The 18,008-nt window shown below is 39.6% G+C and overlaps 2 protein-coding genes across 2 annotated transcripts; one reads left to right on the plus strand and one right to left on the minus strand.

Annotated features, from left to right (window-relative positions):
* Positions 1-641: 641 nt before the first annotated feature.
* LOC103708144 (uncharacterized) lies at positions 642-1,540 on the minus strand. The gene has a single exon (XM_089926976.1). The coding sequence runs from the start codon at positions 1,398-1,400 to the stop codon at positions 768-770; it is 633 nt and encodes a 210-aa protein (XP_089783102.1). The 5' UTR covers positions 1,401-1,540; the 3' UTR covers positions 642-767.
* A 3,389-nt stretch (positions 1,541-4,929) lies between these two features.
* LOC103708137 (cyclic nucleotide-gated ion channel 18-like) lies at positions 4,930-12,194 on the plus strand. Its single transcript, XM_026804783.4, has 6 exons — positions 4,930-5,635; positions 7,157-7,369; positions 7,459-7,772; positions 9,069-9,180; positions 10,770-11,006; positions 11,218-12,194. The coding sequence occupies exons 1-6, from the start codon at positions 5,156-5,158 to the stop codon at positions 12,007-12,009; spliced, it is 2,148 nt and encodes a 715-aa protein (XP_026660584.3). The 5' UTR covers positions 4,930-5,155; the 3' UTR covers positions 12,010-12,194.
* Positions 12,195-18,008: the final 5,814 nt, after the last annotated feature.

An 18,008-nucleotide genomic window follows, 5' to 3' on the forward strand; every position in this document is an offset into this window, starting at 1 on the left:
GCTTGCGGCGGAGGAGGAGGAGGAGGGGTAAACGCACCAGCTTATTCCGTGACCTCTGTAAAAAACACGGAGAAAGGATCTATCCTGGCTTTTTTATACCTTGGCTTTACTGGAAAAAGACTAAGGGTGGAACCTACGTAACACTCTGAGACCCAAAGGAAAAGCCCAATTTAAAAATAGTGGATTCTCGAATGACGACGCAGACGTCGTGCATCACCAAGCACTCCACGGTCTTCTAATTTCTTTACCATATCCCACCTCAAATTATTCCACCTTCCAGTAGTCAACTATGCCTTTATTCCAGCCTACATGCTGAAGACCCGGAAAACTCACTCGCCGACGACCCAATGGACCCTATTCCACCGATGCTTTACCCCCCACCCACAAAAAAAAATAAAAATAAATCAAGAATAATAAAAAAAATAATGAAGCACAACCGTATTACAAATGCGCCCCCCTGCATTGCTAGCATTCCACGTGGCATAAGGCATTGGTACTTCGCACCAATCTCCTTGTGCCACGTCGGATGCCAGCGTGGAGGAAAACGGTTTGGTAGCAGCAATAATCTCGACATCGAGTGTTACATATTAAAAATTTGCCATATAGAACGTGGTCTACATCGATATAGAAGAGGGAGAAAATTAAGGCAAAAGGCAGCGGCATTAAACATTGGAAAAACAAATAATTAACAGAAGATTTATTTTTTTTTCTTAATTTTATTTATGTACTTATCTTGGGACGGGACGGACACCGGACCGGATTGGGGGTCAGGAGCTGGACCGGCGGTTGAGGAAGCCGTACGCGGCGGGGCGGGGGCCAGGCCGGGGGACATGGATGATGGCGTCGGCGACGGAGCACGAGATCTTGCAGGAACCGTACAGATCGAAGAGCCCGAACCGGTGGGTGATCGCCGCTGTCGCCAAGGCCCTCCGCCGCGGAGCTCCGGCTGGGGGCTCCCCCCAGAGCTTGGCCAGTCCTGTCCCGGCGGGATCGTCCTTGGTGCACTCGGCCAGGGCGGCGGCGAAGGGGTCGGCGGGGGCGAGGTTGGAGAATCGGGCGTCGGATCGCTTCTTGCGGGGGATCGAGGTGTCGGGTTTGGATCGGAGAGGGGGAGGGAGGGGGAGAAGCAGGCGGTGGGGGACGGCGGGGGAGGGGAAGGATTTGGGGTTTTTGGGGACGCCGGGGAGGTGCTCCCAGGAGAAAGGGACGGCGGAGGAGGAGCGGAGGGGAAAAAGGTATCGGTGGGCCGGGGAAGGAGAGGATGAAGGAATGGCCGAGGAAAGGGAAGAGGCGGAGCTCGAAGAGGATCCGGTCCGGCGGCGGATCGGGCGGCTTTCCGATGGAGATCCGGTCGTCAGCTCCGCCGGAGTCTTGGGGGGTGGCGCCGCCGCTTCCTTCATCGATTCCTCGATCGATCTCAGAGAGAGAGAGAGAGAGAGAGAGAGAGAGAGAGAGAGAGATCGTGCACTTTAGCTATGAAGCAAGCGAAGGAGACGTTAATACTCTCTCACTTTCTTCTCTGACGCGAGGAAGCAGGGAAGTCGGGGAAGTGGGGGGTTTTAAACGGAGATGGAGACGGGGAGGCGAGAACGCGCCGAGACGGTTGGTTCTGCCGTCGCTAGAGAACGATTTAACAAGTCCGCGCTGGGAATATAATGGCTGTTGGATATGATGGGAAGAATCTCAACGCCCGTTTGGTTGGGGGGAATTGGCATAGAAAAATAAAATCCGTACCAAATTATTATGTTTAGTACGAAAAATAGAGAGAATAGATGGTAAATAAAAGGTAGATCCAAATTTTTCAAAGAAAAAAATAAAACAAATACCATATTTACCTAGCAGAGGTAATCTGAAATATTAAAAAATCCTCACTTATATTATATTAATATTATATTTATTATTAATTATTACTTATTAGTAAATATTAATTGTTAATTAATAAGAAATAGATATTTATTAATTATCAATAAATATAATATAGGATAATTATTAGTTAATATATTTATTTATATACCAAAAATATTAAAATTTATTTATAATATAACAAATATTTTTTAATATATAATTAATTTATAAAATATTTATTAACTTATATAAATATATTTTAAATGCCATAAATAGCCAACAAATGGATCGAAAAAATACTATTACTTAAATTGTTTATTCAAGATGCTGTTAGAAATTTGGCGATATTTTCATATAAAATTATTTTTATTCAAACATAGTAACATTTTTTCGATGCCATTTTTTGAAATAATTTTTTCAAGAATCAAATTTGGTAAAATTAATTTTCTCTTATATTTTTTTTAGATAAATGATTTTTAGGCACCATTGAATTATCCTATTATCTGATATACTCTAACCAAATGAACCCTTAAAGAAAAAAAATAAGATAGTTTTTTTTTGTTATATATTTTTAGATAAACTAGGAGGCTGAAGAAATTATGAAAATAAACTATACAGAGAAAATATATGTACAGCTCAAAAGGTCATATTGAATTAAACGAGCATAATCTCCAGGAAAAGAAGTGTTAAATATTATTTCTTGTGGGTTTTGTTGTTGCCATCATTGTCAAGAACAAAAGACATGGCAAGTGTTATATCCCGGTGCTGTTCCAAAGAACTTTGTCACCAACTGGTGCACCTAGAAAGGGATATGCCCTCGAGTATCTGTCGGCCTTTGTAAAGACTTGGGTGCGAAGGCATGGGAAGTACAATTGGATATGGTTCACCTACGCTTTGAAGTGATTTGTCCCTATCAAATATTGTTCAAGTACAGTACTTTAGCACAGGTTCTTAGGCTAATAGGTTAAATAAAACATTAACTTATTAGAAAGGCAGAGAAAAGTTATTCATAAGAATTAGTGAAATTTGGTATGTGCACCATTACATTCTTCTCTCTGCAATAGTCAGATGAGGATTTGATGGATAGGTTTGCAATGAGTATTTAATTTTATTACTTCGACTCCAAAGACTTGATCAATCGACCGACAGTTCATTTGAGGAGCTGGTCCAATTCACCACTACATGAATGTTGGTCTCATGCATCATTCTAATTATTGGGAGATCTCTAATTTTATCTTGCCTTGTTACTTGTGGGAGCTTGGTTACATCTTTGGAATGCAAGTTAGCAACAAGCAATTCTAATTAGAATATGTGATCAATTGATTGTTGTTGCTGCTGCTATTGCTGCTGCTATTGTTTTCCATTGCATCATTTAGCTTTTTTTTTTTCCCCCAGCCTATCCAATGGGTCTTCATAATTAGAGCACAAACCTTTGTTTTGTATAAGGAACTAGTTGTCATCAATCCATGGGATATTATAGCGGGCACATACATAAGAACCATGGGTAAAATTAACAATTCCCATGACAAAACATCATGCCTCTAAAACAAGGTGCGAATAATTGAGGTGCAATTGAGTTCCATTGCGAAGCAAAACTTAAGCTTCTACCGAGGGCCTGCCTGCAATTTTCAGTACATATTTTCAAAATCCATCATGCATTCCATGTACACACTCACCAAAATCTAATCCACATTCTACTGCTTGTATTAACCATTTCTTCTTTTGGTTTTGGTCAAAATTGTGTACTAGCTTTACGTGGAACTCATGATTCAAGGAGGTATACTTATGACACTCGGCGAGCGTGGGTCTAAAATGCAACGTCCCATAATTTTTTTTTTCAGCTTTATGTTCAAACAATTTCTTGGTCCACCCACTAAAGTGAAGGGTTTGTTACAAACCTTTTTAGCTCCTGCAGTCCCGAGCCAGGAACCTTTTCGTTGATGATTTTTAAAAAACATGTACATTGGCATTTCTTAGGTTATATGGTATATATGGTCATAGTTTAGCATATCTTTTTATTCGGTATAAAGGTGTCATGGGCTGACCATGGTCTGATTAACTTAGTCTCTCTATTTCTTCCGCATGCAATGTGAAGCCAATTTGTCTCTCTACGTGTTAAGTACCTTATTACTAATAGAAGTCAATCAGTTCATCTAGTTGACGAATAGAGCTTTTGAACTTGACCAATTATTTAGGTTTTATAAAAATATCACCAATTAAACAATGTTCAATTAGAAGTATGGCTCCAACTTAAATTTACCTAATTATGGCAGGTTTTCCAAGGCTAGTATATAGCTTATCTCTAAACACTACATAGAATGCTCCTTCTGTTACATCGATAAAATTATTTAGTTGAATCAGTAGGTTTTGTATCTATTTTCTAATTGTTAATCAACCATAGCTATTGGCATGGATACATGTGGGTCTAGCTATGGATGTACACCGAACTTGTCCAATTTTTCGGTATATATATATATATATATATGCGCGCGCGTGCATGTATGTATATGTATGTATGTATGTATATGTATTGTTGATCGAAGTGTCGGCATTATGAGTTGAAGTAGGGATCAGCCGAGTTTTAACATGATCGATCAAATTATTACAATATATGCTAGCTTTAATTCCCCAATCCATCACCTCCCTAAATACTCCAAACTCCAATTGCTATGGATATATCATCATCCATGCCATGCGCTGATCGATATGACCGTTGCAAGGCCTATATTCGAATTTCAGACCATGGCAGTTGCCCGCTGCGCGGTTTACCGGAAACGTACTGATAAGTACGTGGAGACCTCCATTTGCGTCCACCCGAGCCGTTAAATCGGATCCAGGTTGTATGATTCGCAAAAGAATGATTTATTTTCTTTCGCGATGCAACCGTCGGATCGCACGACACACAGCTTTCAAAGCACTCGGAACCCCCATTCATCCGACTGCGCAGATCTCGATGCGACCATTTCGTGATCCAACGGTGGATTCGCGCGAAGGAAGGAGAATCCTTGTTACGCGCGAAAGATACAACCCGTGTCCCGTTGCATCCCGCCCTTAACGGTTCGTTATCGGACCCCGCCCCCCTCTCTCGCACGCGGGCAGCGATGACGACTCCTCTTCCTCCTCTCCCCCCGGAAATCGCTGCGGCTCTCCCGGCTCCCCGCGAGCCCCCCAACCATCCAAACCCTAGCCCTTACAGTAACCACCGATTTCCATTCCACTCCCGCTCGTTGATCTCCCTCATCGCCCCTCCTCCCATGGCCGCCGCTATCGCCGCCGTCGCCGCCTCATCCTCCCCCTTCCGGCGTGGACGATGAGCGCCTTCGGCCCCGCCACCTCCCGGATCCTCCTCGGACTCCGCCGCCCGCCGCTCCCCTTCCACCGGCCCCCGCTGCCCCCCGTCCCCGTCCGTTTCCACCGCCACAAGCCATGGCAACCCCGCCGCATTCTCGACCCCGGCGGCGACGTCGTCCTCAGGTGGAACCGCGTCTTCCTCATCTCCTGCCTCATCGCCCTCTTCATTGACCCCCTCTACTTCTACCTCCTCTACATCGGCGGCCCCGTCTGCGTCCAGATCGACCCCTTCATCCGCGGCAGCGTTACCATCTTCCGCACCATCGCCGACCTGTTCTACCTCGCCCACCTCATACTCAAGTTCCGCATCGCCTTCATCTCCCCCAGCTCCCGGGTCTTCGGCCGTGGTGAGCTCGTCACCGACCCCAACCAGATTGCCATGCGCTACCTCAAGGGCGATTTCATCATCGATCTCGCCGCCACCCTCCCGATCCCTCAGGCAAGCCCCCCAAAAGTCTCAGTCAATTGAATTCATGATCCTTTCTCCCTTTCTGTTATTCTTGATTGTGTTAGCGATCATTTTGCAATAAAAAAAATGTTTCTCTCTCTATCGCTCTCTCTTTTTCGTTTTTTGCTAGAGCAAAACCAGATTTTTTTTTTCTGCGCGTGTGTTCGTGTGATGAAATCTCTTTTACACTATAACAAATTTGGATCATGAATATGTGGATTTTGTACTTACAGAAATTTTGATATCCTGCACTGCTTTGAATTCATAAACCTTATAATGCAGATTGTAACATTACTTGACATGCTATAATCCTATCGGGATTTAACACTTTTTATGTGGTAAACTCAATGAGCAACTCGTGAATGCGTTGGTTTTCCAACATTTAAAGCGTTGAGTTATTTTATGCGTGCGACAATTATTTTAGATATTACTTGTACCCTGTTGAAATTTTAGGTGTGTATTCTTGAAAGAACCCAGTTCTAGTGGTTGCTAGAGGTGATTAGCTTTGGTAGAGAAAAGAATGTGGTGAAGGGATGCAACCTCTGAATCTCAGTTCTAGTTCATATGAAGTGAACGTTATCTAAATTTAATATCTCAGTCAACCTATTAATCTATCAGGGGCAACAACTATGTAACAGAATAAGGAACAGTGCATTCAGTATTGACCCCATAATGTTATCCTTTGATTGCATTAAAAGCATGTGTTGAATCTGGTAAAGGGATGTATTGAACCTTCTCCACCATGGTTTACTAGGATGTCATTTTAAATTGGGATCATGGGGGGTCTGCTGCCACAAGGGTAGTGGAGAAGATCGATAAAGAAGTTAGTATGTCATTTGAAATATCAAGTTCAATAGGAACTGGAGAAGATCGATAAAGAAGCCTTTGAAGTAATGCATCTAATAACTTGAGGACAGGCACTCTGTAGATGTGCTCTTCAGGCACATCTGGCACAAAAGAAGCTCCCGCATCTTTCTCAAGAGAAACATCTCAGTACACGTGGTGTTATGCAAAATCCTCCATACCTTCAAGCTGTGGGAAAATTTATGCTCAGAGAAATCAATTGATAGCCGCAAAAAACTAATGTCTGCCATCTCTCCACTTATGCTCACCCGTCAAATGAATTCTGAATCTCCCAAAGTTGACCTATTATATGGCCGGTTGTTCTATTGCTGGATAAAGCAATTAAAGTCTATTGAATACAGGAGAGCTGACCATGATAAATTTTCCACATTTTGTTTTAAAAGTCATATCCTTCTCTTTCCTCATTCTGTTTTTTTCTTCAGCTACATTCCATCTGTCTTCATTTACATGATCATGTAGGTCCAGCATTGAGGCCTTTGGATGATATTTTCCTAGTTTATCATATTTCCTAATTGTTCTGGATGATATTTGCACGGAATATGCTTCAAGATTGCTTAGCTTTCTTGGATATTTTGTTGCTTTTGATTGATGGCTCATATGCTGTAATCCTATCAGAATTTTAAAAGCGTTCCTTTTCTTTTGTTGCAGATACTAATATGGTTTGTGATACCAGCAGTGAGTAGCTCAACGGTGAATCACACTAATCATACTCTTTCCCTGATTGTCCTGCTCCAGTATATTCCGAGGTTATTTCTTATTTTTCCTTTGAATGCACGGATTGTCAAGGCAACTGGAGTACTTGCAAAGACTGCATGGACTGGAGCTGCATATAATCTCCTTCTCTATATGCTAGCAAGTCATGTATGTTTATTTCTGCACAATCTTAGTCATCAAGAATCATCATATATTGTATTGAATAAGAAAATTTGACTAATTTATGACATATACAGGTATTAGGAGCTTTATGGTATCTTTTGTCCATTGAGCGCCAGTATAACTGTTGGATAACTGAGTGTGCAAAAGAAAATGGCACCAATAATACAGCAAAATGTATTTCTAGGTTTTTGGACTGCAGTACTGTGAATTTACCTGAACGAAAAGCCTGGCTTCACTCCACCCTTGTGCGGGTTAATTGTGACGCTACTAGTGATAAGACCCAGTTCAACTTTGGCATTTTTGCAGATGCTTTGAGTAATGAGGTTGTTTCAGGGACCTTCCTTGACAAGTACCTCTATTGCCTCTGGTGGGGTTTGAAAAACTTAAGGTAAATCCTTTGCACACTAAGATCTCGAGCTCTAGTTGCAACAATTTCTGCATGTGGCATATTTGCAATTTGCATTGTCATTGTTTTTAAAAAAAAATTGCTTCTCCATTTTCATTTAACGAAATTTATAAGGGAGGCTTGCAGGTGGTGATGAATTTTGTAATTTGATTTTTGATGAAGAGATTAGCTAGATTAAGGTAGAGAGAATGGGATAGAAAAGACGAAGACATAGTTGAATAGAATCAATTGTGGATTCTCTGAAAAGAAATAAAATTTTTGTATATGTTAAATTATAATCTGTGATTTATCATCATGCATGGTCTCCTTACTAGTTGCACCATAATGGATCTATTACAGTTCCCTAGTTCTTATTTGTTGCCCATTTATTGCACGAAAACCATGTGACTCTGCATACATATTTAAAAACAGACTTGTAGATTCCACTACATTGTGGAATGAAGACTTTTGTAGTGGAAATTAATGATGACTTAAAGCAACCTTTCCTACTTCTGGCTTCACCATATAGGCTAAATTTCTTTACTTCGGATAAGGCATCCATTGCTGTATTTACTATGGTCTTTTTGAGCATAAGGAGCGGCACTTTTTGGTTCTGTTCTTTTATTTCTGGTGATTTTTGACTTTGTTGTCATTATGGGGAGGGTTTGTATGATTGCTTCTGTCTTTGCCTCATAAGCTCATGTTCTAGATTTTTTGCAGCAGCTTTTTCCTGGGGGCATTATGACCTGTTCTGAGTTTCTTGATAAATGTTTAGTTTTGACATTTTGCTTTTCTTGATCTTGAAGATTGAGTGGTGGTTAACTAATGAGTAATTTTGCGTCATTAAATTTCAGCAGCTAATTCTTTTTACTTATCAGCCATTTGGTTGTCTGTGAGGTTCCCTAAAGCAGATGAATGAAATCTGTTTTTCTGCAAAGCAGGTTTTATGAAACCCCAACTTTCGGGTTTTTCATGGAAAGTAACCAAACAATTTTTATTGTGATACTTCGTTTTAAATTTGGTGTTAACCTGTTTTTGCAAAACCTCACAAAGAAATACCCCTTTCAGTTTATATTTTTCTTGAAAGTGTTTTTCTTTTCATATGAATTGACTGTCCCATGAATCATGCACAAGAACAGTATTCTTCTACTTTATATAGTGTAAGGATTAATGAGCCTAACTGATGATAGCTTATACATATGGAGAATAAGTTCTGTTGCAAGATATATTTATATGCATCTGACTATAAGATTCCTGTACTTGGAGGCTCATTTCATGTTTTCTTTTGTTGTCATTCAGTTCATATGGACAGGACTTGGTGACCAGCACTTATGTTGGAGAAACATCATTTGCAATTCTTATATGTATTGTGGGTCTTGTTCTGTTTTCACATCTAATTGGAAACATGCAGGTACTGTTTGTTGTCTTCTGCAAGTTATATCTATTTCTGAAAAGAATATTTTGCCAGTATTTTTGTGTGAATAATAAAAAATAAGTTAAATTTTAACAAACAGATAAGCGATACCAACATATTTTAACATGGCTATCCCTTATTTAATTGTAGTCTATTTTCATCTTGAATTTGGGAAATGTTCTTGAACCATCCTTATATCTTTAGTACAGCTCCACAACTAAAGCAGGGACCCCTTTTGGGCCTTAAATCGGGGGTGGACCTCCTTTGGACGGCTAAACTTGCTTTTGCAAGTCTTGATTACAACAGCAAACTCAAGGCACAGCACAGTTGTTTTTCTGGCCCCTGACAAATGGAATAGATCACCCATGTGAATACCTACTATTCACGAAGATAGTGAACAGCCAGACAAGTATGGTTATGTCAGATCAATTCTTGTTGAAAGAACAGAAATTTTTTGTAGGTAGAATGTTATAAGAATTGATGAAATACTCTATTACCATGTTAGGATATTACTATCCATGAACAGAAGAAAGTCAGCTTCATGCAGTCGGTATCGAGGTCGAAGATGATCAAGCATGGTGACACATTGGACCAACAGTGAGGGTGAGATTAAGTTGCTTTTTGGGACAAAAGGGACAACTGATATAACAATCAAAGCACAGGATAATAATAATAATGGTGGTTTTTAGTCGAAATAATAATAATAATAATGGTGGTGGCAGTGGCAGGGATAAGGGTAGTAATAGGGGTGGTACAAGCAGCCACAGCAGCAGAGTAGTAATTGCTTTTTGGCATAAGGGGCACAACTGTTATAGCAATAGGGAAATGATAAGTAGAAAGGCAAGATGGGAGAAAGGAAAAGGAGGATAAGAATGAGATGAACTCGGTACTGCTTAGCTGTATAGCTAAATACAGCTAAGCTGTCTGTTAAAGTATGGTGTTTAATTATCAGATACATAATGAAAAACGTTTTGTGACATTATTCTCTCACAGCAGATTATTAAAACGGCTGATTGGAATTTACTGAATGAACCAACAGGAGTCCTGTACCATGAAAGTTTGCAAAATTTGTAGATAAACAGACTTACTCATACTATATTGCTTGAGCAATACCATCAGTAATAATAAAAAATCAAGGAGAAATGCGTGTGGAAGGTCTGCAGATCATCTGAGGCTTGGTATAGTTGCCTATGTATTGCCTATTTAACCTTACTTTTTTTTCCTGAGAATATATTGCTTATTTACTGAAAGTAAATTCTATATTCTTATTGTTCATCGATCGCTTCTACATCCACAACGTTATCATTCTTATTATTTTTTTTATCACCATCTTGTTTATGTTCATGTAATTTTTGTTAAAATCCTCAAAGATCATTTTGCTACTTGCCTATCTCCCTGCATGATGTTCACTTCGCTTATTATGTCATAATAATGCATATGCAATATATGGAATTTTGACATGATACTATGTTTGTCTTTTTTTTTTTTCTTGAGTCAAATTCCCTTGTCCGAGCCTCTTGCTAACTCATAATTTCAACTTCATTATCATGATATACATATCGATAGTCTTCTTTTCCTGTTTCCAGACCTACTTGCAATCAATGACTGTGAGACTTGAAGAATGGAGAGTCAAACGAAGAGATATCGAGGAGTGGATGAGGCATCGCCAACTGCCACCAGATTTGCAAGAAAGAGTTCAGCGGTACGTTCAGTATAAGTGGCTTGCTACTAGAGGTGTAGATGAAGAAGCCATTTTACATGCTTTACCTTTGGACCTTCGCCGTGAAATTCAGCGCCATTTATGTCTTGCCCTTGTTCGACGTGTGAGTATGGCATTCCATTCTTTCCTTCTACTTTGGTGCAATGTAGATGTCTTATAAGTATTCCAGCCATTCAAGTAGGCCCCCCGGTTCTCTCATAGTTTTGTTAGTTCGCTTCTGAATACAAAGTAAACGGTTGTCAGAATTTACTGTGGCATGGCATTTGTCTATTCAAATCTTCGATATCCATTCATTTCTTACCCACTTTTGTCAGGTCCCATTCTTCTCACAAATGGATGATCAACTACTGGATGCCATATGTGAACGCTTGGTCTCATCCCTGAGCACCAAGGATACCTACATTGTTCGGGAAGGCGACCCAGTCAATGAGATGCTCTTCATCATCCGAGGCAACCTCGAAAGCTCTACCACCAATGGTGGTAGAACTGGATTCTTCAACTCCATAACCCTCAGACCAGGTGATTTCTGTGGTGAAGAGTTGCTGACATGGGCCTTGATGCCAAATCCGAGTGTCAACCTTCCATCATCCACTCGAACTGTTCGGTCCCTCACTGAGGTCGAGGCATTCGCTCTCCGAGCTGAGGATCTCAAATTTGTGGCCCACCAGTTCAAGCGTCTTCACAGCAAGAAGCTTCAGCATGCTTTCAGGTTCTATTCTCATCAATGGAGGAGTTGGGGAGCTTGCTTCATACAGGCTGCATGGAGGCGGTACAAGAAGAGGAAGCTGGCGAAGGAGCTGGCCACACAAGAAAGCCTCTACTACATGCAAGGGATGGATGATCAAGGCCCAGCTAGCGAGCATGAGGGAGCTCCTCTGATTGCGGAGTACGCTGATGGTGGTGAAGGCTCATCAATGGAAACTGAAAGTGGGAACATTAATCAACATCTAGGAGCGACGATATTAGCTAAAAAATTTGCAAAGAACACGAAGAGGGGAGCTAATCAGAAGATCCATAAGCGCAAACCTTCTGTTGATGTGGGGATGCCGAAGCTAATGAAGCCAGAGGAACCTGATTTCTCTATGAACATTGAGGATAATCTGTGAAAGTTGCTTCATTGTTGTTGTAATGTGAATAAGTGTCAATGGAACTAGTTAGGATGTATATTTTCCTGTACTTGTAGGGACGCTCGCAGTACTTTCTGACAGTAGCAACTTTTGAAGTTGGTGTTGATAGCTTATACTAAATTTTTTACCTCTATCAAGAGCTGCGCAACCTTTTAATTGTAGCACTAGATTTTGCGCAGGTCTCTGATTTTGAGCATCTCAGGAGAAATCCACATCTATTTTTCCTTCTCTGTCTGTCTGTGTGTGCGCGTGCGTGCGTGTGTGTGTGGAGGAAGTGAGACATCTCCCTCAAGTTCATTCACATCTAGTCTTCGTCCATCATCTTCCTTTTTTTTTCTAGCTGCTACATTCTTCTGACTTCATTCAACCACTAGACACATTGACATGTACCTTCCTGTTTGGAGGGATATCATGTACCATCACTTTTCTTTATCAATATTATATTTATAATATTAATATTATAATACGAAATATAATATTATTACACTCTAAAGTACTATATGTTGTAATAAAATATATATTAAGTCGGATCTTATTATATTTTGGAAAACATATTAATATATTATTATGATATAGTAATTTTTGGGGTGCCGAACTTAGTCCCACATCGGCTAGAGCGGAAAAGTTCCGTGCCTTATAATGAGGAGGGCGAAGCCTTTTCCTCATGAGGGCCCTTTTGCGGGACAAAACCGTGAGGGGGTGAGTGGTTCCGTGCTCGAAAGCCCCCAAAGCGGACAATACCTCGTGAGGGACGCGGTCTCTTTTTTCTGCTAGCTCGGTTGGGACTAGGGTTGTTGTCGGGGTGAAAATCCCGCAACAGATGGTGCTTTCGTTGAGAGGCGTGCCCCTTGCCGCAGGCTACCCTCCAGGACTGTGGGGGACCCCGGGTAAAACCGGCACGGAACCTTCCCGCTGGGGGGGCTATGTTGTGGGGGGGGTGCCGAACTTAGTCCCACATCGGCTAGAGCGGAAAAGTTCCGTGCCTTATAATGAGGAGGGCGAAGCCTTTTCCTCACGATGGCCCTTTGGCGGGACAAAACCGTGAGGGGGTGAGTGGTTCCGTGCCCACGAGTGGTTCCGTGCCCGAAAGCCCCCAAAGCGGACAATACCTCGTGAGGGACGCGGTCTCTTTTCTCTGCTAGCTCGGTTGGGACTAGGGCTGTTGCCGGGGTGAAAATCCCGCAACAGTAATCTATTATAGTAATAACTCATACATTAGTTTTGTATTTTATATTTTCAGTCATTTTGTATAGAAATTAATATATAATATGATAACCAATGCTGTAATTATAGCATAGTTTATTATAGAAATATGACCAATGCATTAGAAATATCTTAATGTCCGGTACCATATGTATTTAACAATGAATGATGTTATTATGCTAAATTAATTATTGTTAGTGATCAAACGTTATAGGTTTAAAATGTAAAAATAGTTGTTATGATAATATTTTATTTTACTATTATTAGAAATCGGCCCGATCAAGACATCAAGTTGGCTGAGCTACTAGAGTGTTCAAATGATCAACTATTCAAACCATAAAGATTTACTGAAATCATGATATATCTTTGAAATAGTGATATAGTGGCCTGTATGCTTGGGTGGCGATGGCTCCAGCGCGGATCACTCTCGAGGTAGTGCTGAGAGAAGAAGATTATGCTCGGACCTTTACTCTGACATCGGATCTAATCTAAAAGAGTAAAAACAAAGAATACGTCTTGCTGTGGAGTATCCGACAAGGGACTCCAATACGAAAGTCGGATAGACTCTCAAAAAATAATGGATGTGTTGTGAGAACAGCAAAGTGGCATCATAAGAATGTAAGGAGGAGCAAGAATACTTACTTAGAGGGTTTTTCGGAAAAAGTTTATATAGACGAGGGTCGGTGCCTGTCGCCAAAAAGTTCAGAACTACAAATTGGTCATTTTTAATAATCAATTGCACATCCTGAAGATCATGTGTAGGCATCTCACCCGGCCATCACACTCCGTATATCTCACTTGTTCGTCACGTGATTATAAAAACCATTTGTGATCGTGCCTAAGATATTGCTAGCTAGGAAGGGAGTTTAAAATTTAAAAGTCTCTCCGCACGTCTCTGGGGTTGGCCATATAGTGGGCATTGATGGGTTGGTTGGAGGCTTCGTGACAAGCTCTAATTGGTCGATCTACCACCAATTTGGTTGGTTCAAAGATGTATCAATAATAATATTACACCATCATATTATTGATTCTTATATTATTATATTTTAGACATTACAATACAAACTATAAGATTATAATATTTGTTATATAATACTAAAAGAATAATAAGATTCACATTAGCAATATTATACATAACATATTTTATTAAAATTATAATATTGATTATTAGTTTATAAATTTATATTATATAATTTATAATATATAATTTAGAAAATCAAGAATATAATCTAAAATATGTGTTAAAAATTGGCCCAAAGGATAGATACGAGATTATTACATGGTACATATGGAATAGCAAAAGTCCAAGGAATAAGTATTAAATGGTTTGATTGAGAATTATCTATCTCATATCTTGCCCAACTTGTGAAAAGGGTTCAGCTGATAGGAAATCTCGTTCTAGATCTTTTGCTTTATGGAGTTGCGGCTGGGAAGGCGTAGCCGATTCACACGTTTAAGATAAGATATGAAATTAAATAACGGTCATCATAACGTCGCAGGATTTGGTGGTCCCCCGTTCCTGCCTCATGGCGGTTGTTATCTAACTGCCGTCCACCGTTACTTTAGATTTTCGCTGATCATCAATCCAAAAAAATAATTTAAAATTTAAAATCTTCATACTAATTAAATAAATAATATTTTATCATACCAATACTGCTATAATTTCTGTCGGATTTCAAAAATCTAGTTGGATTCTGGATTTAGACTGAAAAAGGTAGCGACCATTGTTCTACATGTGTTTTAGGAGGATGGGCTTCACAATTTACATGAAAACAACGGCATTAAATTGTTAACATTAATTAAATTTAATATTCTTCTAAATATATTTTTGAACTCATTTAATTATATTGTAAATTTCTTTTGTTAACATGGCATTCATACAAACTCCTGTAAATTGCACCGCATCTGTCTCTTGATTAAACATTTGCACATAAAATTTACCATGTGGCTACATTATCTCCTCCATTAGATTATATATATATATATATTCATAGTATTTAAGACGGTATTAGTGTGATTATTGTGATTGAAACGTTGAAGGAAACTACTGAAAGTATATAATATAATTAAGCTAAGTATTTAAGATATATGAAGTATAATATAATATATATAAGATAGGATAAAACAAAAGCGGGAATATAAATGAGGGGAGAGTGAGGAGTTGGTGGAAGGAGTGGTGACGGGGGCGTGGGAGGAGCATGGAATGGGAAAAGAGGAAAGGAACTTCAAAGGCGGATCCCTTGACATGGACGGAGGCTGGCGGTGGATCCCCGGAATCTTTTCCATCTCGGGCGGCGGCGGCGGTGGAGGGCGAGGCCGGAGGGCCTGCCTGGCGCTGGCCCTGATCTGCTGCTCCCCGGTCCTCCTCCCCCTGATCTGCCTCTCCCTACCCGTCCTCTGCATCGCCGCTTTGTGCCTCCGGCTCCGGCGGTGGAGGAGGCCGGCCGAGCTACGGGAGGACGTCGCCGCGTGGTTCCTGGGACGGTGCGAGGAGGGAGAGGAGGAGGCGGCGGCGACGATCGAGGGGCGGCTGATGCAGCGGTACCTGGAGGACCAACTGGGGCTCGTCGGGGCCGTGTGGGACTGCGACGACGGCGGCGACGGAGAGAGCTGCTAGAAAGATCGCCGGCCCAGAAATCACGCGAAGCGAGTGTAAAAATTCTGTCTATTCTTTTTTTTTTTCCTTAGTTTGAATTTAGGGTTTTTAATTTATAACGAAATTTTGATCTTTTGGACCCGGATTTCTCTGCTCTTCCTCTCTCTCTCTTTCTCTCTTCGTGGATTGGATTTTTTTGATAATAATTAATAAATAAATTGGGAAGGAAGAAGGGGGAAGGAAGGAGAAAAGCATCGGATTCGGACAAGAATTGTATAAGGGGAAGGCGAGTACGACAGGAATTAGTCGCTGAATTCTTATTCCCACGGGGGCGATTCGATCGAATAATACGGGATTCGTCTGGGCTGGAGGCTCTGTTATGGCTCCCCTTCCAGACCGTGAGAAAGGCGATTTTTTTTTCTTTAATCTCTACTGTCTCAAGATTCGCGCAGTAATATAGTTTCAATATTTTCCGAATTATTAAAAAATTTTAGTTATCATCAGTTTTTCTCTTGATCGACTAGTTCTTCAAATTATTCTTCACAAATGAATTAATCTTGAATTATTCACTTTAAACAATTTTATATATTATATATATGAATGATTCCATATGTCAGCATTTGTGCTCTCTCTCATTATTTTTAACTTTCTTGTTTTTGGACAAATAAATTAAAAAATTACAAAGCTCGTATTTTTAAATTTTATTACTTTTATAATTTTTTGTCATCTTAATTTTTTTGAATTCTGCATGAGTTTTTTTCAGATTTTCTTTTTCAAAATTTGTATCATGAGAATCTAGCAGAATTATTCCCGAAGATCACACTCGATTAAGTTGAGTAATGAACAGTGAGTAGAGTGAGGAGGTTTCGTATTTTGTTTTAAGCAGATGGACCGAGTTATTTGCAAAGATAGGTTTTGGTTTTGCAATTGCTTCGTTAAATAAATAAATAAATAAATATATATATATATATATATATATATATATATATATATATATATATATATATATATATATATATATATATATATATATATATATATATATATATATATATATATATTTATTTATTTATTTATTTATTTATTTATTTATTTATTTATTTATAAAATGGACGACGCATCATACATATTTAGTATAAATGTATCTAATAAAATTAGAAAATAAAATATCTAAAAATGGAGATGGGATGACCTAACCTTAGAGAAGCGAAATTTTATAGATTGTGGTGTTTGTAGAAATGTGTATATTTATTATTATTAGTATAAATGGCAGCTATTTAGTTAATATGAATAGATGGAATCTCTAATATTTATTTTAAAAAAAAAAAAAAGAAACAAGGGGGGGAAAAGCACCAGCTTCACAAAACGGAGTTATTTGTGTTTTTGTATTGGCGTCACAAGGCGAGGTTCGATTTAGCAATGCCTAGAAGCGTTACAAAGATGACGGGAGAAGCATCTTCAGAGAGAGGCAAATGATTGCAATTTTCCCCAATCGGTTGTTTGCTGGTGAGAAGCAACCTTTTGATAATAAAAAGAATTGCATTCGTGTCAAAGTACATTAGAAGGCACTATAAAATGATTCGCATGGAGTGACGGCAAATAACCTGCTGCTTCCAACTCTTTGAATATTGGTAGGGGTGGGCATGCTTAACCCTTGTTTAATCAGTTGAACTTGATTGATTCGATCCATTATAGATGAGTTTAGCTTACTTCTTTAATAAAATGATCGGAATTGGATTTCAATTTTGGATCCGCTTAATAAAAAGGATCGAACTTTGGGTTGATGAATTTTTGATATATTCTATATCTAATCCGATAAATTTTTAATATATTCTATATCCTACCCAATTTGTATCTCAGCCGATCTGACCCGGTTGCTACCCCTAATTTATACCGGCCACATCCCAGAACTGTATTTTGATGGAAATTCTAATATCATGAACTAGTCTCAGCTGTTAGAACCAAGTCAATGGTGGTATAAATGATTCAGATATGCAATTTGACAAAATTTATTCGGCGAGGGCAAAATGGCACATGATTTTCTGCCAGGAGAAACAAGGTCCACGAATAATGTCCTATTATTTCCAGTTTAGCAGTTAAAGGCAAGACATCTCATATCTCATCCCGGAGAGGAGGAAGACTCAGGTCTAATCAATTTGCTATGCGGAACGCATTGAAT

This window comes from Phoenix dactylifera, chromosome 13, assembly GCF_051530095.1.
Source record: "Phoenix dactylifera cultivar Ajwa chromosome 13, Ajwa_hap1_PhDact_Kaust_v1.1, whole genome shotgun sequence".
In the NCBI taxonomy this organism is placed as follows: Eukaryota; Viridiplantae; Streptophyta; class Magnoliopsida; order Arecales; family Arecaceae; genus Phoenix; species Phoenix dactylifera.